At 38.8% G+C, this 27,558-nt stretch overlaps 1 protein-coding gene across 2 annotated transcripts in view; it reads left to right on the forward strand.

The window, feature by feature from the left end:
• Nucleotides 1–975: 975 nt before the first annotated feature.
• Nucleotides 976–27,558, forward strand: part of RAB6A (RAB6A, member RAS oncogene family) — a 94,034-nt gene continuing 67,451 nt past the window's right edge. The window contains exon 1 of one of the 2 annotated variants that reach the window (XM_058687829.1): nucleotides 976–1,634. In XM_058687829.1, coding sequence (XP_058543812.1) covers nucleotides 1,565–1,634 — 70 coding nt within the window. In that variant the 5' untranslated portion in view covers nucleotides 976–1,564. The remainder of the gene's footprint in view (nucleotides 1,635–27,558) is intronic. The other variant, XM_058687828.1, reaches the window with a different exon arrangement.

Genomic DNA, 27,558 nt, shown 5'->3' on the forward strand with positions numbered 1-27,558 from the left:
TGAAAGCTATGGATCCTCTCCACAGAAAAATGCACCTGCTTCAGAGGTATAATTTAAGGGAGGTCCACCCATAACTGATTCAGAAACCTAGCCTCAGGAGGAAAAGGTGATCTTTAAAATATTTCTTCCCTCACACTCAGGCTCAAGGTCAGGCTCTACCTCTAATTTGTTGTGTGACCTTTTTGCATAGCTGTTTTCCTACTTGGACCTCAGTTTCACCATCTGTGAAATGAAGGGTTTGATTTACATGATGTCTAAATCCTTTTCTAGCACAGTGGAAGGTGGGTGTCACCCACAAAGGAACAAAGGCTGTTAACACACCAAGCCAGGTCAGGGAAGTGGAATGGCTTATCAATAATGAGGTCGCAGAGGTTCAATGGGGGAAAAAGACATAACCTAGGTTCCACTTTATGGCTTCGTGGATTTTGTAAGTCATTTCCTTCCTTTGAGGTTCAATTTCCTCATCTGCAAAAATGTAGAGGCTCTGCTTCTGGTAGTTATGAAACTCCTGGGAGCAACAGTGAGGAATTATGATAAGAAAAAAAAAATGGAGTAGGTGGGTGGGTGCACGGGTGAAGGGCAGATTTAAGGAATACGAGGCACGGCTGAGGGTTCTGGAGAAGAGAAACACAGTAGACACCTTAGGGATCTCACACCACACCCACACGCGCACTGTGCTGGGGTCAATTCAACCTAGGTGCCGGCCCCGCTTCCTCCCTCCCCACTCTTCCCCTCCCCTCCGGCTGCGACGCGCCACACTTCGCATGGTAGTCACCGTGAGTCGCTTTCCATCGCGCTAGGGCCGCGCGCGTTCTCGCGCCGCCACCTCACTGCCATCTCTGCCCGCCTTTGGCCCCTTCCGATTGGCTCTCACGTTAGTGACGTATATGCTCCTTATTCTACCCCCGTCACTTCCCCAGGGTTCCGCCCCGCCTCCCCCTTACTTCTCCCGATTGGCGTGGCAACCTAACCTGCCCTGGTCTCCGCTGTGAAGGAGAAGCCGGGAGAGCAGGCTAAACCAGGAAGGCGCTGGCTTGTGGCGCGCACGCGCACGCACGCACGCCGGCGGCCGGAGGGGCGGCACGCTCGCGCCCGGGCTCGCCGCGCGCCGCGCCAGAGGCTCGCGCACTCAGCAGGTTGGGCTGCGGCGGCGGCAGCTGTGGGAGCTGAGGCGCAGCGCGTGAGAGGTCCCAGACGCGTCTGCGGCTCCGGTTCCTCCACCTTCCTCTTCTCTCACCCCAGTCTCGGGGCCGGGTGCTGAGAAGGGAACGGCGCTAGCCTTGGTAACTTAGAGCCCACCCTTGGCTGCTTCCGACACCGCCATCCTTCCTTTCCCAGCCGCGGGCCTCTCGGTGCTAAGGCGACTCTGCGGGGAGGCGGCGGCGACGGCTGCCTGTCTGTGGGGAGGAGTCCTGCCCTCCAGTCTTGCTCCGCCGCCGGGCCCTGCAGGGTCCAAGAGAGCTCGGCGCCGGTCCTTCCTCTCACCTTTTTCGTCAGCCGATTGGTGCAGCGTCGGTCCGAGAGGTCTCTGGGCTGAGGCGGCGGCAGCTCCTTCGGCTTCATCATGTCCGCGGGCGGAGACTTCGGGAATCCGCTGAGGAAATTCAAGCTGGTGTTCCTGGGGGAGCAGAGCGGTGAGTGCGCGGCTCCCCCACTCCTGGCAGCTGGCCGCGGCTTCCCCGCACCGCCCCCAGTGCGGCCCTTCTGTCCGCGAAGGCTCTCTCTACCGGCCTCGCGTTTACGCTCGGTGGTAACCCCCAGCCCTGCCCGGTGTTTGCTGACCTCTGTTAGCCACCGGCTCCTCTTCGTCTGGATCCGTCGGTCAGATTTTTGACCCTTCCGTCCCCGGTTCAGACGTCTCCTTCCACCACCTCCCCCCAGCCCCCCCCACCCCCCCGCCGCAGCCCGGGCCTCTCCCGTCGGTCTGCCCCCTCCCCCCAGTCCTCACCCCGCCCAGCCCCAGCCTGCTGTCCATCCCTTTATTCCTCCCGTCTCCGTCGTCTCACCAACCGTAGCCCCCTTCCTTGAGCCCCACCCTTATCTTTGCTTTTATTCCAGTTCGTCAGCTCTGTGATGGCCCACCCTGGGAAGCCCCACTCCGGGAAGCCCCGCTCCCGGGAGCCGACCCTCTTCAACCTTGGACTAGGAGGGTGGGGGGATTAGGGCGTTGTTTTCCTTAGAGGCTTGGCCCTGGGATATGCGGATCTTATGGGAGGTGGGAAATGGGGGGTCGTAGAAATTCTTGGATTGTTTTCCCTTGGGTGGGGAATTAGTTTGGAAGATATATGTCTGAATTGGAGGCGACTTGAGGATGGAGTGGTTGGGGAGTAAGAGGGGTGGTGGCGGCAGTGGTGATTTTTGTTTCTTGGGTTAGGCTGAGGCTTGTTGGAAAACCTCATTTTCTTCTCATGACTTTGAGCCCTGACAATTCTTCTGGCACTGTTGATGCTTTGCCGATCTCTGCCAGATGCTATGTCATGATCGTTTTACTTGGAATTTTTCACATCTCACCTCTCCTCCTTTCAACATGAAGCAGTGTCTGATTCTCTTTATGGTGGTGCAAACGGGGATTACCGGGGAAATGTTAATTATTTCATTTCTTCTGAGTGTTTTCAACATATAAATATATTTAGGATTCCTGTGAGAGAAGGCCTGAGAATAACGAACATCTTTGTTTTGTAGGATTTCCTTAGGGGCTAGGGAGTAATGGAGTAGAGTAGAATAGATTCATCATCTGGTTATCTAAATTAGATTTCAATATGTAATGCCGTTTCAGCTAAATGACCCTTTTATGCTTAATATTCCACAGTATATGATGAGTAGCGTGATCTTACTTACCTGGTCAGGCTTCTGCTGTCGCTTACTTTGTATTACATACAGGATCATAGTTTTGTGATGGCTTTCTCCAAAATAACTTCTTGTGGTGATTCCAATTTTATGCTGAATTATGAAACTTGGCACTCGACAATTTAGAGATTATCATCCTTTTTTGTTTTTCTTACATTTTTCATGACCATCTTTAAAATTCACACATTGAGGGGTTAGTTCCTTCTAAATCATCATTGAGTTACCTGCTAGGTACCTTAGATTAGGCTGTAGGGAAGAAAATTTCTTTTGATTGGAAAGCAGATAACTGATATAAATTCAGAGCTTTTACAACTACCTTGAACTGTTTATACTAATATATATGGCATTGAAGTAGATTAACGTTAGTTGCAAAATTGCTTCTAGTTGGAGCTGAGAAATCACTTCTCTCTTTTCATATATAATCTTTGCCTCTTCCTTCCTTATCAAGGAAAAGGATAGTCTCCTCTTTGCTTATGAATATTCCTGAAGCATGTATAAACTTGTTTCTTTAAGTAACTTGGTAAGACCTGTGAGTGTGAACCCAGTCTAGGTGTTTTATGGCACTTTTAGGACAATGCCATGTGTAAAATATAGTGTATTCGTCATTATTGATAAATAGGATCTAAAGTGCTTATTGTGCACTCTAGGGATGTTATTGCCGGCCTTATGTTGTGATGAAGAACTATTTAGTTTGCATGAAGAAACCTTTAATCTCTGCCCTAGGAAGGTTTTAGTATGAGTAGAGATCATAAGTTCGGTATTTGAAGGTTTCCTTTGAATTCCTTGAGTATTTATGTTCTAAATGACATTGCAGAGTTCCGTGGCTTCTCATTTTTTACTTTATTTAAGTCTTGACAATGACCTCCCTGTAGTTCCTGAAGTCATCTTAGATTTTTTTTAATAGACTATTTTTTAGAACAATTTTAGATTTACAGAAAAATTGAGAAGATTGTGCAGAAGGTTCCCATAGAGCCCCACCCAGTTTCCCCAGTATTCCTCGGTGTTCTTAACATCTTAAATTAGTATGGTACTTTTTTATAATGAATGAACCAATATTGATGTATTATTATTAACTAAGTCCATAGTTTATTCAGATTTCTTTTCATCTTTTTTTGTTTCAGGATTCAGTTCAGGATACCACATTACGTTTAGATGTCAGTGTTTCTTTAGGCTCCTCTTAGATATTTTCTAAAGTATTGTATTTACATGCTTTTTAACTCTGGAACTGTGGGGTTAATTATCTTTTAAGGGTGCTATAATGCTAAGTAATGCCATCCGATAGCTTTGACAGTGAAAGATTGATCTCTGTTTTCCTGGGCAGTGTCTGTAGTTTTCTTATGCATTAGTAAAGGTCTTTGGAGCCCATGTCATCTTGATGTAACTCTTCATGAATTATTTATTTTTAGGTTTTACAGTTCCACAATTCAGCTTTCAAAAACTAATCTGTGGCAAAGCATTTACCACATTTATAATTCTTATTTGTATGTGTGTGTGTGTGTGTGTGTGTTACCCACAGCAGAACGTAAGTCCCATGAAGATTACAACTTATTTTGTTCATTGTATCCCCAGTGCCTAGCATAGCACCAGGCTCGTAGGTACCAGAAATATTTGGTAAATGAATGATGGTTGAATCTACTAGGAATCAAAGCTAGTAGCCTGTATTAGTCTTTGCTGTGGTGGAATCTATGTTTTATTTTTCCCATAGGCACTTAGTAGTTTAACAATAACATTTTATACTTACATTAGTTGATTGTATGCTGGGATACTTTAGATTCTTGGGGTTGGGAAGCAGGGAACCTGCTTTTTTTTTTTTTTTAATATATAACTCTTGCCATTTTGCTAAAAAAAATAATAATAATGAGACCAGGATTTTGCGTTTTTTGGGGGGTAGGTTGAGAAGAATTAGTTTTGTTTAGTTAAAGCTATTGTTAAATTGTTTGCTATTAGCGTAGAACCTAAAAGTATGTCAAATGTTATTAAAGATGTGTTCATGGAACTGATTTGGAGTTAAGTAGACTTCTGTTTAGCTTATCAAAAATAAAGCTTCTGTGCTTTGTAATGAAGATGAGTTGTTTCAGTATATGAAGTGTCAGAGCAAGTTAATGATACTAGTCTTGGTAATCTTTCTAACAAGTCTTAGCGTTTATATTTCAGTAGTATACATGATTTAATGAAGGAATGTTGAAGTATACAATTTACAGCCGAAGTTTCCTTAAGAAATCTCTTTTATTGCTACCTCTGGCTGCTGTCTTGAAATGCTGAGGCACTTTTAGGAATGCATTCATGGTTTATAGTGGAAGATACTACTACAAACAAATGTTACAAATAGGGTTACAAATTAGGAAATATCTCAGGTAGAAGCACATATTTGGCCTAGTGCTGCTTATTTTTTCATTCTATGTTACTCTTTTTACATCAGGTCTTTTGAATTATAACATGCTAGATAGGGAAAATGTGTCTTTCCATCAGGGATCAGGAGTACTGAACAGTTTAGATTGGCTAGATCAGTGATCTTAAACTTTTCTTCTCAAGATACCGTTACCTGTTATGCTTTTACAAATTGTTGAGGCCCCTGAAGAACTGTTCATATGGTTTATATCAATATTTATTGAAAATTAAACAAAATTTAAAAATACTTAATTCATTTAAAAATAAAAATAATTAAACCCATTACATGAAAGAACTATTTTGCAAACAAAAATTTAGTGAGAGAATGGCATTGTTTTACAAATTTGCAAATCTCTTTAATGTCTTTGACTCATGAGAAAATATCTGGATTCTCAGATCCTTCTCCATTCAATCTATTGTAATGTCACGTGTCATATAGGCTCTGGGAAACTCCACTGTACACTCATGAGAGAACGAGAGTGAAAAAAGCCAAATAACAATATTATGAAAATGGTTTGACTCCCAGGAGGGTATTGGACCCTCTACTGAAGAGTCCTGGGGATCCTGGTGGTCAATAGACCACACTTTGAGAACTGCTGGATTAGATGATATTAAGCCATTTGTACCATGGAGCTTCATACTGCAAGTTAGGGCAGTCAAAGAGAATGTTTTCCAGATCTGGTTTTGGAGCCTTAAAACTAAACAGTAGAGCTAGTGATTAAGAGCAGAGTCTGGGTTTCATATTTTAGCACTGGCCACTGGCTTTGGGCAAATTATTTGACTTCTTTGTGCTTCAATTTCCTTCTCTAAAGGTAATAGGAACTATAATACAGAGTTATTGTGAAGATTAAATTAGTTAATAAATGTGAAGCATTTACAAGAGTGCCTGGCATGTGGGAAGTGCTCAAACTATTTAAAAAAAAAATTTTTTTTAATGTTTATTTTTGAGAGAGAGACAGAACGCGAGCAGGGGAGGGGCAGAGATAGAGGGAAACAGAATCTGAAGTAGCTTCAGCCTCTGAGCTGTCAGCACAGAGCCTGACCTCGAACCCATGAACCAAACCCATGAACTGCAAGAGCTGAAGTTGGGTGCTTAACCTACTGAGCCACCCAGGCACTCCATGCTTGGTAACTATTTTAATTTAACACATGTGCATGTAAAACTATGCTGTCAAGTGATTTGATAGAACATAAGCTTAAATTTACATTTTATCATAAAAGAAATATTGCATATAATATCTAAAACAATACAGTGTAATAAGTGCAGCTGCTTAGAAAAATAGAGTTAAAAGGTATAAAGAAGTGACAGGAGCATGGGGTTTCAGGGAAGACACATTATAAATGACTAATAATTTAAGTACTTTGAGCTGAAATTCTTGAATTAGAACATTACAGAATTGGAGGAGACTTTCAGAATTCATCTAATCCATTTCTCTCAGGGCTTTAAACTGGATAACTTTCCCCCCCTCTATTTTTAATAGGTAATACAAACATAAAAAGGTGTACTCTGAGAAAACTTACTACTACCCTTGTTCTGGTAGCTCCTTTCTCTACTCCACCCCCTCCTGCCTTATGTATTGTTTGCATATATTGTTTTCTTGTGTATACTCTGGGATTTCTTTATGCAAATACAAGCAAATACGAATATAATTTCTTATTTTCTCTTATATAAGATGTATCAGACTTTACTCCACACCTTTCTTTTTTTACTTAACAATACATCCTAGAGATCTTTCCATATTATTTGTACATACAAAAACAGCTTTCCATTTCTGTTTTTTGTTTTCCAATAAAATTTTTGTAAGGGGCACCTGGCTGGGTCAGTCAGAGGAGCATAGGGACTCTCAGTTCATCTCAGGGTCATAAGTTCAAGCCCCACATTGGGTGTAGAAATAACTTAAATAAAACTTTAAAAAATATTTTTTATTTTATAATAGTTTTAGGGGTGTCTGGGTGGCTCAGTCCGTTAAGCATCTATCTCTTGATTTTGGCTCAGGTCATGATCTCACAGTTTGTGAGATTGAGCCCCACATCAGGCTCTGCTACCAGTGCAGAGCCTATTGGGATTCTCTCTCTCTCTGCCCCTCCCCGGCTTGTTCTGTCTCTTTCTCCCCCCCCCCCAAAATAAATAAATAAATACTTAAAGAAATAGAGTAGTTTTATATTGACAGAAAAACTGCAAAGATAATTCATTTGTACATTTTCACAATTAATGAACCAGTATTGATACATTATTAACCAAATTCCATATTTTATTTAAATTTCTTTAGTTTTATCTAGTGTTTTTTCTGTTCCAGGATTCCATCAAGGATACCACATTTGATTTGTTATTAGCTCTCCTTATGCTGTTTTTAGTTATGACAGTTAAATTGGATCACTCTTAAGTTACTTCATTTATAGAAATCTCCAAGATAACACATTTTTTATTTTTTTTTAAATTTATTTAAGAGAGAAAGAGAGTGGGCACATGAGCAGGAGAAGGGCAGAGAGAGGGGGAGAGAGAGAATCTCAAGCAAGCTCCAAACTGCCAGTGCAGAGTCCAATGCGGGGCTTGAACTCAGGAACCAAGAGATCATGACCTGAGCCAAAGTCGGATGCTTAACCGACTGAGCCCCCCAAGTGCCCCTGTAATTTTTAATATCAAATTTCCCTGTTTTGAAATTTTCAAATCTATTCCTGTGCTATATTGTTAAGCTCTTGTCCTTGGGGAGGCAACATATATTGATATAGACAGCTCCAGAGACAATCAGACTTTGGCGCTAATCCTGACCCAGTATTTCAGTGTTATCTTGGAAAGTTTATTTAACTTTGCTAAGCATTTTTTCCATTTCTTATATGGCAACACTAACCTAGTAGTAGTGTTTTTTCCTACCCTCTAGTTATCATACATTTTGGTTAGGTCGGTATTTCATTTATACAGTATTGTAATTAGGTAAATGATATTCACAGCTGAGTCATGTAGTATACTGATTACTTATACTTTTTTGCATATTTTTTTTGTTTTCCTTTGTTTAATTTATATACATTCCTGAATTTATCTCCCAGCTTTTTATCCACAATGTAAATCACGTCTCTGTGTATAAGAATGCATCAGGTTTTTCCTCAGAAGAAATTCATTTAATTTGAAGACCTCTTGAAGACCTCTCTTCCAGAACCTTCTGACCTATTCTAATATATACTAGTTACCACCCCCATGATGGGTGCTCAACTGTCAACCTGGGATCTACCTTTGTCATCATTTTGAGGATTTCCTTTTCTCTTGTGTTAGATGGATCCATTGTTTCTCAGATTACATTTTCCTTTTTTTTATTGGTTTACTCTATCATGAGGTTGAACGTACTCTCCAGTTGGTAGTTTCCTAATAAATGAAACATGGGAGAAAGTTTTTTGAGACCTGTGTTTCTGAAAATGTATTTGGACAACTTTTACACTGGAAATTTGATGGAGTTTAGAATTTTAAGTTGGATACATTCCTAAAGAAGTTCAAAAACATTAATGTATAGCCTTGTAGATTCTTAGTGTTACCTTTCTGACTCTTGGTCTTTTGATCTTTCATACTGATGTTCGATTATCATTTTGTGTGCTGAATAATAGATATAATTTCTTTCAAACTGGAAACTTATGTTCTTAGTTTTTAGGAAATTTTCTTAACTAGTATGATATCCTCTTCTCCATTTTTCGTTCCCTCTTGAATTATTAGACCTGGATTGATCTTCTGATTTTGTCTTATTTTATGTCTTTTCTTTTTCTTCATGTTTCTGTTTTAATTCTCAAAAGATTTTTTCAGCTTTCTTCCATCCTATTTTATTTCTATCATTTTCATTACAAAGAGGTTTTTTTTTTTTTGTTTTCTGAATGTTCCTTGTCTGTAGCATCTTTTTGATTCTAGTATCTTTGGTTTTTAAAGTTTCTATTTATTGGGGCGCCTGGGTGGCGCAGTCGGTTAAGCGTCCGACTTCAACCAGGTCACGATCTCGCGGTCCGTGAGTTCGAGCCCCGCGTCAGGCTCTGGGCTGATGGCTCAGAGCCTGGAGCCTGTTTCCGATTCTGTGTCTCCCTCTCTCTCTGCCCCTCACCCGTTCATGCTCTGTCTCTCTCTGTCCCAAAAATAAATAAAAAAAAAAAAAAAAAAAAAAAAAAAAAATAAAGTTTCTATTTATTGATATTGAGAGAGAGAGAACACATGTGTACATGTGTGCGAGTGAACAAGGGACAGGTAGAGAGAGAGGGAGAAAGAGAAACCCAAGCAGGCTCTGTACTATGAGTGCAGAGCCCAGCCCAGGCCTCGATCCCATGAACTGTGAAATCATGACCTGTGCCAAAATCAAGAGACATTTGCTTAACTGACTGAACCACAGAGGAGCCCCTCCAGTATCTTTTATTATTTTGAGGATATTATTGAGATGTATTTCCTCTTCCTAATACTCAGTTTTTTGTATATTGTTAGTACCTCTGTTTATTTTGATTATTCTTACTTGCTTGATGTGGTCCTCAAAAAACAAGTAATTCTTGGCTATCCTCCTATGTTTAAAAAAGTTGAGCACTAAAAGCTTGATTTTAAGCACTCGTGCGGGTTTAGGGAGCTTCTCTGTAGAATGATCTGGCTGAGTTCTTTTGGGGGGAGTTAGCTCCTTTAATTCTTTTACCCATCAGATTCATAAAGAATTATCCAGTGTCTTGCTGGAGGGAGTAAGCTTAGTTCCCAGTTTTCTTAGTGCTGAATGCAGACAGAGTTTGATGATAACATAGAGTAATGGATTTAATTTCCTTGTTTTTAATACTGTTTGTATTTTAGCCCTCACTTGTTTCTTTTATTTCCCAGTCCAGAAGCTCTCTATTTTCCTTTCTCATAGAATAACTCTCTAATCTTCTGGTGAAGTGGGAGAGGGACCTGGCTGTATGGAACAGTGGAGGGGACTTTCATTTGTTCGTTTTGTTTTTAGCACCACCTTAATACTTATTTCTAGATACGCTTGGTGCCTGCAATTCCTGAGCCATTTGGGGGTTCTCTGGCACAAATCAGATTGTTTCTCAGCTTTCTCCATTGTCAGTCTAAAGTTGATCTTTATAGAACCTATTAGGTCAATTACCACTTTTCCATTTACTTTCTACCTTCAACCTGGATGAGTTAGATTTTCTGAGAACCAGTACTTTTAGATGTTTAAAATTGCTTAGGGTTTTCAGTTTCTCTTTTTTTCCTTTTCCTTTTTCATTTTATAAAATTAAAACCAACTCATTTGTACCCATGTTTATAGTAGCATTCACAGTAGCCAAAAGATAGAAGCAACCCAAGTGTGTGTCAATGGATACATGGATAAACAAAATGTGTTATATACATAAAATGAAATATATTATTCAGCCTTAAAAAGGAAGGAAACTCTGATACATGCTACAACATGGGTGAATATTGATGACATTATGCTAAGTGAAATAAGTCAGTCACTAAAGGGCTAAATATTGTAGGATTCTTTAAATTAATGGATAATAAGCATTATCAGTACTGTCATTGTGAGATTGTATGAAACCATGCCCAGACACCCCAATAGATTTCTCTTTGAGATGAAGTCCAAACTCTTCTTCTTGGTTTAAAGACTGTCATAGTCTGGCTTCTACCCTCCTATCTCTGATCTTATACCTAATATTCATCTTTACCCTTTATTGTTATGCATATTACAGAAGAGTTTTTTTTAATCATTAGGGTGTTACATGCTATGCAGAATACATGTCTTCCATTCTTAGAATAATAGAATCTTAAAGATCATTTATTCATTTAACAGATGCTCATGGTGTGCCAGGCATGGAGCTAGGTCCTGGGGGATATAGTTATTAATAAATCAGATATTCTCTATTCTTGCTTACAGTCTGACATTAAAGTAGATTTAAATCTTTTACATTGCTCTGGACCTTCCAGTCTCTGTTCTTGGACCTCTTCTTCAGTCTATCCTTTAAATTATTAGAATGAATTTTATAAAAATGTAAATCAGTAACTTCTTATCTTAAAAACATTGTGAATGTACTGAATTGTACACTTAAAAATGGTAAATTTATATGTATAGTTTATCACAATAAAAAATTAATTTTCAAAAACTCAAAAGCCTCACATTTGTAGGTTTATTTGGTCACTTTTATTTATTTTTATTTTTTTATTTTTAATGTTAATTTTATTTATTTATTTATTTTTAAATGCTTATTTATTTTTGGGAGAGAGAGACAGAGTGTGAGGAGGGGAGGGGCAAAAAGGGAGGGAGACACAGAACTCAAAGCAGGCTCTGGGCTCCAGGCTCTGCATTGTCAGCACAGAGCCTGACACGGGACTCAAACTCACAAACTGGGAGATCATGACCCGAGCCAAAGTCGGGTGCTTACCCAACTGAGCCACCCAGGTGCCCCTATTTTGTCACTTTCAGAATAAAATCAACCTTGAAAATAAAACAGCCAGGTAGTTATTTCACCAGCAAAATGGGTTTATTTGGAATAGCAGAGGAATGCCAGATCAGGAGAAGTAAGCCTTCGTGAACCATTGGCAAGTCTGGAGAACAAATCAGAGATGTGCTCTTTTATAGAGGAAGGGAAATTGGGAGGGGCTGTTATAAACAAAAAGTCCCTTGGAGTAAACTGGGAGTTTGAAGCTTAGTGACTTTTTGTTGGCTGAGTTGTGATAGTCTCCTATTGGTTGGGCTGTTGCTAGGCAAGGAGGGAATCTATCCTTCTGGGGTAGTTACAAAGTAGATTTCTCCCTGTTGGGAATGCAAGGTAAATCTCTTCCTGGTGGGTCTGCAAAGAGCTGCGGTGAATGGTATGGCCCGAGAACTCCCCCTTCTGGTCTTGTGACTCCATTTTAAATGAGGTTTCTGTTGTTTTCCCCCTTAGATTAAGATCTTCTGAAAGCCTCGCTGGTCGAGTCAGGTTTTCTGTATTTAGTGCTTTTGTCCTTTGGTGTCAGGAAAGATGACCTTTCCCCCATGTTGTGTTCCACATGGGAGGGAAAGTACATAGCAGTTGGAAACCATTTAAGGCCATATTTGAGTAACAAGAAAGTTTAGGCGGGAGAACTCTCAGATACTTCTTACCTAGTCTATATCTTTTCAGGGTCATAAATGTTAGAGAAAATCTTGAAGCACTGAGCTAGCATCATCCTATTGTATATGCCATTTTTGTAAAAGTTTGACATGTGACAAGTAAAAGACTTCAAAATAATTATGCAAAGCAGAATCAAAAGTATGTGAAAAATACAGTTTGATGGTTCTAAACCAGGAGCCCAGGCTTGAAGGTAATCAATTAAATAGGTCAAAAGATCAGGGGTCATTAGGTGAAATTTGCAGTGACCAGAGGGCTTGTTTTCTGATTTTGTTTAATTGAATTTCTACCTCTCCAGAGATATTTATCCATGTGCAACAGGTAGTATTTGCTATTGCACAAATATACCTCCTTGTTTAGCAAGTAGGTAATCAGGGACTATGTAGTTATCCAAAACCACTTGATCTAATGATTCAAGTGATCATTGTTGGGCTGCCGCTGCTTTGGCTGTGAAATCAGCTACCTCTCCTAAAGTTAGGGAGTTTCTGACCATGCATTCCTTGGCACTTATCCAACCTGAGGAGAAAGCTCTCCCTGTGTAGGTAAACCCGGAGTCATATAGGCCTCCTTCAGTTTCCATTTAAAGCAGCCATGGATGTTTAATGGGGCAGAACAATGAGAGGTTTTTTATTTATTACGAATGTTGACAGGGACACTTAAATGTCCCAGTAAGCATTGACCTCCAATTTGCCAGCTATCTAACCATTTGTATGCCCATGGGAAATGCTATCTACTGTAGACAAAAATGAATCCAGGCAGAGTGCAGAGGAGTAAGGTATCCCTTAGCTGGAATTTCCTGATTGACCTTTTCAAGACAGGGATCAGAGGAATTTAGATGACATTCTGTGAGGTACCATCCCATACTAAAGAGGACTTTTCTAAGTCTTGCAGAAAGGAGTTAGCCCATTTGTATATCTCCTTAGTGCAGGGGAACAGGTTATTGGAGAAATTGCCTACAGATAAGACCAAGGAATCTCTGACATTGTGAACAGTTTCTGGTGATGGATCCAGCAGAGAGAGGGAGACACAGAACTGGAAGCAGGCTCCAGGCTCTGAGCTGTCAGCACAGAGTCTGACGTGGGGCTCGAACTCACAGACTCACGCACTGTGAGATCATGACCTGAGCTAAAGAGAGAGTGGGGGAGGGGTAGAGAGGGAGGTAGAGGATCCCAAGCAGGCTCCACACCCAGCACAAGGGCCCAACTTGAGGCTCATCCATGACTGTGAGACCATCACCTGAACTGAAATCAAGAGTTGGATGTTCAACTGGCTGAGCCACCCAGGCAGCCTGAGGAGGTCTTTCTTTAAGAAGGTGACAAAAGCATTATCATATTGATGTTGAGTAAATAGGAAAAAAGTAGAAAACTACTAAAGTTACTACTCATTTGTAAACTTTCCACATTTATCAAGTTGTTTATTATGAGACATTCCTTTGGCCTGTAAAACTTTTAAACTTAATATGATATGGGGAAAAGTCTTAGAGCAAGAGTTAGGAGAACTGAACTGTGGTCTTTGCTCTCCCACTTTATAAATTATGTGCTTTTAAAGAGTTCACTTTAACTTTTCCATGCCTCAGTTTCCTTGTATGTAAGATGAGAAGAATCTTCCCATCCCCATATATGGTATGGATTGCATAGATGGTTCTTTGTAGGCTCTACCCATGGACTTCATGTTAGCACTGTCATATATTTCTACATATTTAATATTCACAAAGCTTCCAGAAATTGAAAGTAGTTCCTTCCCACAAAAGATTGAGTACAATTTTAAATAAAGCATTCCTTTTGTACTCTCAAAATTCTTTAATTGAACTTCTTTTTCTTTCCAAAATATTGTACATTTGTTTTCAAAGTTTCTGATACTGAAATGATTAAGTCTTTTAAAGTTTTATTTTGTTTTTGAGAGAGAGAGAGAGAGACAGAGCGTGAGCAGGGGAGGGGCAGAAAGAGACGGAGACACAGAATCTGAAGCAGGCTCTAGGCTCTGAGCTGTCAGTACAGGGCCCTATGCAGAGCTCGAACCCATGAGCCGTGAGATCATGACCTGAGCCAAAGTTGGATGCTTAACTGACTGAGCAACCCAGGCGCCCCTGAAATAATTTAGTCTTTTATGTAAACAATCTAAATAGTTATTTCAACCTTAGTCTGGTTGGTATTATCTTAAATACTGTGATAATTTTTATTTTTCAGAATTTTTAGTCTCTAAAACTGTAGCCTCTAAAACCACGAGGCAGTAAATTTCTGTTGTTTAAACCAGTTTGTGGTGCTTTGTTATAGCAGCCCTAGCAGACCAATAAAGTGCTCAGTATTCCTTTGTAACTAAATGCAAAACTCCATGTAGCACCTCCTGACAACTGTACTGGAAAATATGTAATTCTTATCAAACCACTAAATTTTTTCAATAGTCAGAATACCTTAATTTTGTGAGTAAATTTATGTTTTGTAGTTTCCTGACATCAATATATTTGTTTTGCATACAAAGTAATAATGTCGACTGACATTTGATTACTTACTACATATGAGGCCCTGGTTTAAGTACCTTACAATCTAACTGATTTAATCCTTAAAACCAGCTCTGTGAGCTCCTGGAGAAATGGTTGATTTCAGGGCTAGGGCAGGGAAAATACAAGATGAGCCCAGAGCTGCTTCTGGTGGCAAAGTAAGGAAGTGTTTAAGAAAGAATGGGGCTTCTTAAAAGGGCACAGGAACCAAAGTGAAAGAGCACCCAGTAGAGAAAGTTGGGATAATTTGAGCAAAATAAATGATGATGATATCACATTATAACCCACAGATTAAATATCCATGAATCCAGAGTTAAATAGATAAGAACCACTCTTTCTTATAGAAGAATTCCAGTTAATAAATATAGATGGAATGAGGGAAATGCAAAATCACCGTTAGAATACCACAGTAATGGTGTACCCGTGTGGCTCAGTTGGTTAAGTGTCCGACTCTTGATTTTGGCTCAGGTCATGATCTCACGATATGTGAGATTGAGCCTCACATTGGTCTCTGTGCTGACAGTATGGAGCCTGCTTGGGATTCTCTTTTTCCCTCTCTCTCAAAATAAATAAATAAACTTAAAAAAAAAAAGGAATACTGCAGTAATTGTTGTATGCAAGATTGATTTTTTTTTTTAATTTTTTTAAAAAATGTTTATTTTTGAGACAGAGAGAGACAGAGCATGAATGGGTGAGGGGCAGAGAGAGAGGGAGACACAGAATCGGAAGCAGGCTCCAGGCTCTGAGCCATCGGCCCAGAGCCTGACGCGGGGCTCGAACTCACGGAGTGTGAGATCGTGACCTGAGCTGAAGTCAGACGTTTAACCGACTGAGCCACCCAGGCGCCCCAAGATTGATTTTTTTTAAATTTTTTTTTTCCAACGTTTTTTATTTATTTTTGGGACAGAGAGAGACAGACAGAGCATGAACGGGGGAGGGGCAGAGAGAGAGGGAGACACAGAATCGGAAACAGGCTCCAGGCTCTGAGCCACCAGCCCAGAGCCCGACGCGGGGCTCGAACTCACGGACCGCGAGATCGTGACCTGGCTGAAGTCGGACGCTTAACTGACTGCGCCACCCAGGCGCCCCAAGATTGATTTTTTTAAAGTAATCTGTACCCCAACATGGTGCTTGAATTCAGAGCCCCCAGATAAAGAGTCTGGAGTTGCAAGATCTACTGACTGAGCCAGCTAGGTGCCCCTGGCAAGATCCACTGTTGAATGCTAGAATTGGTTGGCAAAAGTTTGAAAAGACATAGGACGTTTGTTAATTAGTCTCAAAGTATCTCCCCTAAGATAATTATTACAAGAGGAAAAACAGTAGCTTTTATAGTAGAAAAATTATGTAGAGATGACCATAACCAAGTCTTCAAGGTTAACATCAGGAATAAGACATTAACATTATATCATGTTCCTCTTGTTACGATGCAGTGAGAAATGCTTATCAGTTTTTGGTAGTCTTGTCAAAAAAATGCATGATCTCAATCTAATGAGAAGACATTAGGCAAATCTAAATTGAGGGACATACACAAAATAATTGACCAGTACTCTTCAAAAGTGTCAACGTTATGAAAACAAGGAAAGACAGGAAATGTCACAAATGAGAGGAGACTAAGGAAACATGACAACTAGTGTCCTAATAGTCCTCGGTTGGATCTTGTAACAGAAAAAGGACATTGGTAGAAAACCTGGTGAAAGGCAAATAAGTTCTGTAGTTTAGTTAATAGCATTGTATCAATATTCATCTCACAGTTTTGATAATTGTGCTATTTAAGATGTTCTCCTTAGGAGAAGCTGAGTGAAAGGTATACTGGAATTCTCTGTACTAGTTTTATAACTTTTCTGTAAATTTAATATTATTTCCAAATAAAAAGTTAAAACAGTCCCATAAGATAGGTACTACTGTTATTCCTATTTTACCTTGAGGAAACTGAGGCACAGAGAGGTTAAAGAACTTAACCCAATTGTATAAGGTTGGTAAATGGCCAAGTTGGGATTTCAGCTGAACAGTTTAGTTCTAGAACTCCAGTAATAAAACCCTAAACTATCATTACCTTTCCTTGTTAAATTTTATATAGGTGAAATATGTGCAGAAAATAAAGGATACTTAGGTGTTCCCCCAAACACAGAAGTGAAGTAACTAATCATCTCTTGAAAGTTGAGCTATATGAACTAAATCTGTTAAGTGTTTCTCAGGTATTTTGCACTACCAGACTTTTGTAATTTGTATGACAGAATTCTTTTTTTTTTTTTTTTTTAAATATTATTTGTTTTTGAGAGAGAGAGAGAGACAGCCAGGTAAGGGCAGAGAGAGAGGGAGACACAGAATCCAGTGCAGGCTCCGGGCTCTGAACTGTCAGCACAGAGTCGGACATGGGGCTCAAACTCACAAACTGTGAGATCATGACCTGAGCCAAAGTTGGATGCTTAACTGACTGAGCCACCCAGGCGCTCCAAAATTTGCTTTGTTAATGATTATATTACTGAATTACCAGAATCATTTCAAAATACTGTTTATACACAAGGAAAACCATAGATCTATTTAGTTATGGAATTAAAATGTGACATTCAACTGGGAATTGTTCAGTCTCATCAAGAAGGCAAAAACACAACTGAAAAGGCTTTAAGTTTGCTATGATACTATACAAAAAAGATAATAGCTAATTACTTTGCAGGTATAAGATCTGAACAAGAAATGCTTAAGCTGAAAAAGTTGTAGATTACACTAGGTTATGAAATCACCTAGAGAATATTTCCTTTTTTAAGTGGAAAAATGATTTTTTGGAGCATTTCAGCATAATGCTGAATGAAGTTTTGTGTATTTGGTTGCACTGGAGTATTAGGTACAAATGTGAAAATGTTCAACAAAAAATGAATAGCCACAGTATTCAGGATAAGATTAGTTAGGCTCTGATTGAAATTGTCACATAAACTGCTTTTTATAGGAGGATATAATAAATGCACTATTAGGGATTTTGAAAAGTGTTTTGGAGAAGAGAGTAAACTTAGCTTAAGCAGCTTTGAAAGAATATAGAAGAAATTCAAATATAGTAGAAATGCTGATTTAAAATTGTGCCTAAAATATATGCGAAAAAGAACTATTTTAATTTCTAGAAGTCTTGTGATCATAAATGGGTAGGAATATATGAAAAGATACTAAAATATGTCTTTGGACAATGTAAAGGGGCCACCTAAGTGGACTGTACTCCTCTTTCTCTGGAATTTTGAGGTAACCTCAGTATAAGGAGGATGCAATGACTCAAATGAACACTGACCCCATGAGAGATTGAGATCCTGATCTACTATTTGGAGATTCCTTCTTTAAAACAAAACAAAACTAACTTGAACTAAAATATGAAACAATTTATCCTCTATACCTAAGTGATATATAACCCATATTTTAAAGTGTACTTATTGTTAGTTTAAGCTCATGTGAGCAAAGATGTTCATTTCCTTATTTCTTGGGACTTAAAAAACATTGATAGGCTGTAAAATTTGTTTTATTAGAGTTGAAAGAAGAATTTTTGTTTTTAACTTATTGTCAAGTTGGCTAACATAGCGTATACAGTGTGGTCTTGGTTTTGGGAAAGGAGAATATTTTCAAGCCTTGTTTTTCTTTGTTGGGGTTTTAGTTTTGATTATTATTGTAATGTCCAGAAACATTTTTCCAAAGTCAAAAATTCTTGCTTAAATTTTGCCACGGGGGAAAAGTTAAGGTACACATGAGAGTTTATAGTCACAGTTTAAAGAAAGACTTAACCCATGATACAGATACCGTGTGGTAGTCTTAAAGTATTGTTTCATCCTCCTACAAAGTGTGTGTTCTTCATTCTCCATGAAGAAAAACAAAAAGTGTGTGGTTGGTTTTTTTTTTGGTTTTCGGAATAGACCAACCTAGCTTGCTTCCTTTTTTTTTACCTTTTTTTTTTTTTTTTTTTTTTTTTTTAAAGAGAAGAAGAGTGAGCAGGGGAGGGGCAGAGAGAGAAGGGGACAGAGAATCTGAAGCTGGCTTGATGCGAGGCTCAAACTCACAAACCGTGAGATCATGACCTTTGCCCAAGTCAGATGCTCAACCACTCAACTGATTAAGCCACCCAGGTGCCCTGCCTTTTTTTTTTTTTTTTTTTTACAATAATGACAACTTTTTCATGGGCAGAAAATATTAGTTTTAATGTGGTAGATGCGTCCTGTTTTAAGAAGTTTTTCCATCTACTGAGTAATGAAGATAGATTCCTGTATTATGTTTTAGAAGTGTTTTTGGGTTTATGTGTTTGTTTGTTTGCTTTGCCTTTCACATTTAGGTTTATAATCCATTGATTATAAATTGATTTTGATGTGTGTTCTGAAGTATATGTCAGTCAGGTTTAAATTTTTTCAGCATGGGTACATATTTATCCAAACATGTATTAAAAAAACAGTACTTTTCCTCACTGCTTTGCCATGCCAATTTTGTAATAATCAGCTGTGTATAAATTAATCAGTTTGGTTCTGGAATTTCTGTTCTGCCAGTTGGTTTGTCTACCCTTATAACAATACCAGACTTACCATAAGTTTATATTAAAGTGGCTAATTTGGGGCACTTGGGTGGCTCAGACAGTTAAACAGCCTGCTTTTGGTTTCAGCGTAGGTCACGATCTCATGTTCATAGGTTTGGGTCCATGTTGTGCTGTGTGCTGACAACATGGAGCCTGCTTGGGATTCTCTCTCTCCTCTCTCTGCCCCTCCCACATCTGTGTGCATGTGCACTTTCTCAAAATAAACAAACTTAAAAAAAAATTGGCTGAGGGGTGCCTGGGTGGCTCAGTTGGTTAAACGTCTAACTTTGGACCAGGTCATGGTCTAATGGTTTGTGGGTTCAAACCCCGCATCAGCCTCTTGCTGACAGCTCTGAGCCTGGAGCCTGCTTTGGATTCTGTGTGTGTGTGTGTGTGTGTGTGTGTGTGTGTGTGTGTGTGTGTGTGTCTGCCCCTCCCCTGCTTGTGTGCGCTCTCTCAAAAATAAATAAATAAGTATTTTTTAAAAAAATGATTTCCCGGAGAGTAAATCCTTCCACCTTATTTTTTTTATTTAAGAGTGGCGTGGCTTGGCAATTCTAGGCCTTTGGCAATCTTGAAGAAGTTTGTTAAAATAGAACTTCAGGGGCGCCTAGGTGGCTCAGTTGGTTAAGCATCCGACTTCAGCTCAGGTAAGGATCTCATAGTCCATGAGTTCCAGCCCCACATTGGGCTCTGTGCTGACAGCTCAGAGCCTGGAGCCTGCTTCGGATTCTGTGTCTCCCTCTCTCTCTCTGCCCCTCCCCTGCTCATGCTCTGTCTGTCTCTCTCTGTCTCAAAAATAAATAAAAAACATTAAAGAAAAAATAGAACTTCAGTTTCTTTAGTAGTCATAGGACTATTAATATTTTGCCTTCTTAGTGTTTTTCTAGGATTTTGATCATTTCACCTAAGATTTTAAATTTATTACTACCAATTATTCATATTGCTCTTTTATGTCTGTGGGATCTGTAATCATGCTTTTTTTTTTTTTTTAATTTTTTACACTTATTTATTTTTGAGAAACAGAGTGAGACAAAGTGTGATCGGGGGAGGGGCAGAGAGAGAAGGGGACACAGAATCCGAAGCAGGCTCCAGGCTCTGAGCAAGCGGTCAACACAGAGCCTGATGCGGGGCTCAAACCCATGAACTGTGAGATCATGACCTGAGCCGAAGTCAGACGTTCAACCGACCGAACCACCCAGGTGCCCCAAGTAATCATGCTTCTTCAATGTCTAATATTGGCTATCTGTATCTTCTATCTTCTTGATAAGACTTGCTAGAGGTTTATAAATTTAATAGTGTTTTTTCCCCCAAAGAATTATTAGTCAGTCTTCTCAGTTGTGGGTTTTCTTTTTCATTAATTTCTGCTCTTTAATTCCTGTATTATGGTTTCTTTTTCTGGTCTTTTCCAACTTCTTGAGCAGTACATGTAGCTTACTGACTTTTAGCTAATATATGCTACATGTAAGTACTGTTACCGTTGTGTTTTGAAAATTTGATATGCAATACTTTTGTTACTCAGTACAGAATGCTTTCTGATTTGTATTGTGATTTCTCTTTTGACACATTGGTTATTTAGAAGTATATTATTTCCAAACACTTGGGGATTTTCTAGTTTTCTTTATATTTTCCACCTTAATTGTACTGTAATCAGAGAATATATTTTTAGTATTTTTAATTTTCTTGAGAATTTTTTGTGGCCCATGTCATATCAATTTTATTTTATTTTTAAAGGTTATGTATTTTTTGAGAGAGAGCGAGTGGGAAAGAGGCAGAGACAGAGGGAAAGGGAGAATCACAAGCAGGTACTGTGCTGTCAGCACAGAGCCTGATGTGGGGCTCTGTCCAGTGAATCATGAGATCCTGACCTGAGCTGAAACCAAGAGTCAGACACCAACTGACTGAGCCACCCAGGTGCCCCATATCAATTTTAATAAATAGTCCATGTTTCCCTGAAAAGAATGTATTTTATAGTTTTCAGATGCTGAATTCTTTGTAAGATTACTAGATCAATTTTGTTAATCATGTGGTTCAAATATTCTGTCTTTATTGAATTTTTGTCTATCCTGCTATTGAAAGAGATATGTTAAAATCTCCCCCAGTGATTATAGTTCTTTTCATTTTTACTTTATGTGTTTTTGAGACTTTGAGATTAGATATATACAAATGTGTAATTGTTATACTTTCTTGGTGAATTGAACCTTTTATCATCTTCAAGTGTTCCACTTCATTTCTAGTAATGCTTTTGGCCCTAAAGTTTGCTTTGATGTTAATTTAGGTATACCATCTTTCTTTTAATGTTTTTATAGCATTTATATTTATTTCTTTTTACTTTCAACTTTTTTATATTCTTAGGTTTCAGATGTGTTTTAGTGGTCATCCAGTTAGGTTTTGTGTTTGTCCAGGCTGATAATCTGTTTATAAAATTGGAGCATTACTACATTTACATTTAATATAATTGTATATTTGGATTTAAAGTAAATCTACCATTTTAATGTACTTATTTTTGTCCTTGATATTTCTTTTTCTTTTCTGTTACTTGAATTTATAGTCTTTAAAAATTATTCAATATTCCTGGGGCACTCAGCCGGTTGAGCATCTGACTTTGGCTCAGGTCATGACCTCACGGTTCATGAGTTCAAACCCTACGTCAGGTTCGCTGCTGTCAGTCTGTCAGTGCAGAGCCTGCTTCTGATTCTCTCTTCCTCTCTCTGCCCCTCCCCTGCTTGTGTTTTCCCAGTTTAAAAAGTTATTCCATATTCTTTGCTTTATTAATTGGGAAGTTATAAATTTTTTTCCATTTATTGATTACCGTAGAAATTGTGGCAGGTAGCCATGACTTACAAAAGTTTGCAGCTAATTGATTCCTTTACCCTTCTGGACAATGTAAGGACCTTAGAACTCTACTTACCACTCCCTCTGACTTTACTATGTGTATTTTAAGTGTGTGTGTATGTAAAACCCCGTATGATGTTATTGTTTTAAATAATGATTATTTAGATTTTTTTAATAAGGAAAACTTTCTTGAAGTACAACAGGTAAAAAAGCATACAAATCATAAGTGTACAGCTTGAATGAGAAAATTTGCTAGTCATATTGACTTGAATATTGCCATACTTATGAAAGTTATTTCTTACTGTAAATTAGTAAATTTGACCTTCGGATTTTAAAATCTCAATTTCCTGAGCTTTATTATTAAGCATGTCTTATGAGCTGTATCTACTTCCATCTTTTCAAGAATGAAAGGCTGTCATAGACTATTGTATGCTACATTCTGGGCCACCTTCGTAATGAATGTTGTCTACTTGGTGAAGTTTCTGTTTATTGGTTAATTTTTCAGTGCCAGCAGGAACTGATACTGTGAGTGTACATAGCATGAACAAGATAGATGAAGTTCCTGTTCTGCAGCTTACAGTTCATAAGTTGGGAGAGGTAAACTAGTAAATAAATGCACAAACAAGATAATTTGAGATGAGTGTTTTTTGTATTGCCATTTTTTTCTTATTTTTCTTTTTTCTTTTTCTTTTATTTATCATTTATTTTCCTTGTTATTTATTATTTATCTTTTTATCTTCTATTTATTTATCTTTTTATCTTTTATATATCTATTATTTATTTTCTTTTTATTTTTTCTATTATTTCTTATTTTTTCCCATAAGAAAAAGCAGATCATGCTTTTTATTATGTTAAATGTCTACACCTGGACTTAATATTTTTGAGTAAAAATGCTGGTAAAATGAATCTTATGCTAGTACTTATTTTGAACTTTCCACTGGACTATTCTTTGAGAGTACAGATGATTTCCAATCCATTTTTTTTATCCTTAAAATACATCCATAGATGGATGTTCACTTTGTTGTAGGAATACCATAAAAGCCTTGCTGCCATCTAAAATACTTGTAGAAATACAATCTTAGGCTGAAAGTAATTTTGAGAGGTAATTTAGTTTTTCTTTCTTTCAGGCAGAACCATAGCTGATACTGAATTTATAAGTTCATAATGTAACCAGGAAAGAAACGTTCCACAAAATTAGGTTCCATGAGCAAAATCTCAGAGGCTTTAAGGTACATGTTATACTTGAAGAATAACTAATAGCTTTCTATTCTTGTCAGATGAAGTTTGTTTGGCAAGAGTAAGAGGTGAGTCTAGAAGGCTAGGTTCCAGTTTGATTGTAAAGGTCCTTGAATACCTGCTAAGGATTTTTAACTTTATCTTATGGATACTAGGGAGCCTTGAAAAAATTTTTAAGTTTATTTATTTATTTTGAGAGAGAAAAAGAGAGCACAAACAGGGGAGGGGCAGAGAGAGAGGGAGAGAATCCCAGTCTCCGCACTGTCAGCTTGGAGCCCAGTGCAGGGGCTCAAACTCATGAACAATGAGATCATGACCTGAACCGAAATCCAGAATCAGATGTTTAACCCCCTGGAATGTTTTATAAATTGAGAAAAGATTCCTCTAGCAGTATACAGGCTGGACACTTTGCCCAGTGCTTTCTTCTCTTGTTCATTCTCTTAGACGTATCTCTTTCAGTGGATTGTGAACTCTTTTGTGGTAAGTGCTTTATCACTTGTTTCTCATTCTCATCCACCAACCTCATTGTTCTCTAGCACTTGGTTTTGGAATGAAGTGAGAAACATAGAATTAAAATATTTCTTTACTTTTTTTAAAAAAAATGTTTATTTATAGAGAGAGAGTGAGAGTATGCAAGCATCAGGGAGGGGCAGAGGATCCAATGCTGGCCTCAAACTCATGAACTGTGAGTCACTACCTGAGCCTAAGTTAGATGCTTAAACGACTGAACCACCCAGGCGCCCCGTTTACTTTTTTTTAATGCTTATTTATTTTGAGAGAGAGAGAGAGACATACAGCAGGCAGTATGCACAGGGGAGGGGCAGGAAGAGAGGGATAGAGAGAGAATCCCACTCAGGCTTCGCACTGCCCGAGCAGAGCCTGACACAGGGCTCACAGTCCCATAAACAGTGAGATCATGACCTGAGCTGAAATCAAGAGTCCGACGCTCAACTGCCTGACCTAGCTAGGTGCCCCCAAATATTTATTTTTTATTTATCTTTGGTAAGATTAGCCGGTCAGTCTTTAGCTTCGTGTGAGTATCTTTCCTATCTTTATCTCTTTTTGTTTATTAAGTTTTTGTTTTAATTCCTGTTAGTTAACATACAATGTTACATTAGTTTCAGGTGTATAATATAGTGATTAAACAATTCCAAATATCACCCAGTGTTTTTTTTTTTAAGTTTTAAAAAAAAATTTTTTTTAATGTTTATTTATTTTTGAGAGAGAGAGAGACAGAATGTGAGCTGAGAAGGGGCAGAGAGAGACACACACAGAATCTGAAGTAGGCTCCAGGCTGTCAACACAGAGCCTGACATGGGGCTCGAACCCACGAACTGTGAGATCATGACCTGAGCTGAAGTCTGGCACTTAATCGACTGAGCCACCCAGGCACCCCTTAAGTTTTTATTTTAATTCTCCTGTCTTCATCTCATGTTCTGATTTTTTTTTCCCCCCTCTGGATGTCTCAATTTCATCATCCTGGAAACCCGTACTAAAGGTCTTACGCCTCTCATATAAATATTATTGGAAAGCTAAAGCACCTTTATTAAAAAGAACTTTCAAGACATACATATCAAATTACTTATTTCAACAAATCTTCTACACAAACTCATAATCCCTATTTTTTAATATGATTGTATAAGGATAGTTTTTTTTTTTTTTTAACTTTGGGAGAAACAAAAAATTTTATTTAAGTTTATTTAAAAATTTTTTTTAACATTTACTTATTTTTGAGAGACAGAGAGAGCACAAGTGGGGAGGGGCAGAGAGAAAAGGAGACAGAATCCAAAGCAGGATTCAGGCTCTTGAGCTGTCAGCACAGAGCCTGACGCGGGGCTTGAACTCACAAACTGAGATCATGACCTGAGCTGAAGTCAGAAGCTTAACCAACTGAGCCACCCAAGTGCCCCTAATTTTATTTATTTTGAGAGAGAGAGAGGATGCATGCAGGCAGAAGGAGGGGCAGAGAGGGAGGAGAGAAAGAATCCCAAACATCCTCCACATGCTGTCGGCACAGAGACCAACGCAGCAGACTTGATTCCGCGAACCGTGAGAACATGACCTGAGCCGAAATCAAGAGTTAGATTCATGATGGGGTACCTGGGTGGCTCAGTCGGTTAAGCGTCCGACTTCAGCCCAGGTCATGATCTCGCGGTCTGTGAGTTCAAACTCTGCGTTGGGCTCTGTGCTGACAGCTCAGAGCCTGGAGCCTGCTTCTGATTCTGTCTCCCTCTCTTTCTGCCCCTCCCCTACTCATGCTCTGTCTCTTTCTGTCTCAGAAATAAATAAACATTAAAAAAAAAAAAAAAAAAAAAAGAGATACATGCTTAACTGGGTGGGCCACTCAGGTGCCCCTAGGAGGAACAAAATCTTTATTCAATTTAGGTTTTTAGAAAAAGGCCACTAGATTTATTGAACTTCAGTACTGTTGACTAGGTTAGCTATATTGAAGTAGCATTAGCTTGGTTAATTGATTTTTCTGAGTTTCTCCGCCCCCCCCCCCCCCCCCCAAGTAAACTCTACCCCCAACCTGGGGCTCAAACTCACCACCCTGAGACCAAGAGTCACATGCTATTCCACCTGTGCCCCACTTTTCTGTTTTGCTATAGAATTGCATTACCTATGAGCGATATCTTTTACATGATATTGCATTGGATTTTGCTTGCAGTTGAGCATTACTCCTATGGTCCCTTTTTTTTTTTTTTTTTTTTTTTTTAAATTTTTTTTTTTTTCAACGTTTTTTATTTATTTTTGGGACAGAGAGAGACAGAGCATGAACGGGGGAGGGGCAGAGAGAGAGGGAGACACAGAACCGGAAGCAGGCTCCAGGCTCCGAGCCATCAGCCCAGAGCCTGACGCGGGGCTCGAACTCACGGATCGTGAGATCGTGACCTGGCTGAAGTCGGACGCTTAACCGACTGCGCCACCCAGGCGCCCCCCTATGGTCCCTTTTTTAACTGCTTTCATTACCATGATGGAATAGTGACTCCAGATAGGGGTTTTTTTGTTAGCTCTGTTACTAAAATCACAGCATCTGATTTAAGTTACTATTAGTATCATAGCACAATAATCTTTTATAGTGGCTTATTTTTGTGGGAAAAAGTTAGAAAAATATAAATAACCAGTTGGTCCGTTTCAGTATTTTCTGACCAGTATAATTGGCTAAGAATTACAAAGCAGTTCATATGTTTTCATTATATAGGTTGTAGAATAATTCAGACTTCTCTTATTATACAAACATCTGTCTTCTTTGAATCTTAAGTATTCTTGAAGAGTATATTATATAAGGAATTATTATACAACTTATAGAAATTCTGCCCTAAATTAGTATAATTTGGTTTTCTAGAGGTCCAATAAGGAGTTTCTCTAATCTTTAATAATCTTCCCCTTTTAAAGCATTCCTTTTAGTTATCTTTGGTGTTCCATTATTAGATTTAAAAAATTTTTAATTTATTTTTATTTTTTTAATGTACACCCAAATTAGTTAGCATATAGTGCAACAATGATTTCAGGAATAGATTCCCTAATGCCTCTTACCCATTTAGCCCATCCTCCTCCCACAACCCCTCCAGGAACCCTCTGTTCTCCATATTTAAGAAAGAGTCTCTTGTGTTTTGTCCCCTTCTCTGTTTTTATATTATTTTTGCTTCCTTTCCCTTATGTTCATCTGTTCTGTGTCTTAACGTCGTCACATGAGTGAAGTCATATGATACTTGTCTTTCTCTGACTAATTTCACTTAGCATGATACCCTCTTGTTCCATCCACGCATTGCAAATGGCAAGATTTCATGTTTTTTGATTGCTTAGTAATACTCCATTGTATACCACATCTTCTTTATCCATTCATCCATCGACAGACATTTGGGCTCTTTCCATACTTTGGCTATTGTTGATAGTGCTGCTATAAACATTGGGGTGCATGTGCCCCTTTGAAACAGCATACGTGTATCCCTTAGATGAATGCCTAATAGTGCAATTGTTGGGTTGTAGGGTAGTTCTATTTTTAATTTTTTGAGGAACCTCCATAGTGGCTGCACCAGTTTTTATTCTAGCCAGCAGTGAATAGAGATCCTCTTTCTCTGCATCCTCGCCAACATCTGTTGTTGCCGGAGTTGTTATTGTTAGCCACTCTGATAGGTGTGAG

The sequence above is a fragment of the Neofelis nebulosa genome, chromosome 10 (assembly GCF_028018385.1).
Source record: "Neofelis nebulosa isolate mNeoNeb1 chromosome 10, mNeoNeb1.pri, whole genome shotgun sequence".
NCBI lineage: Eukaryota > Metazoa > Chordata > Mammalia > Carnivora > Felidae > Neofelis > Neofelis nebulosa.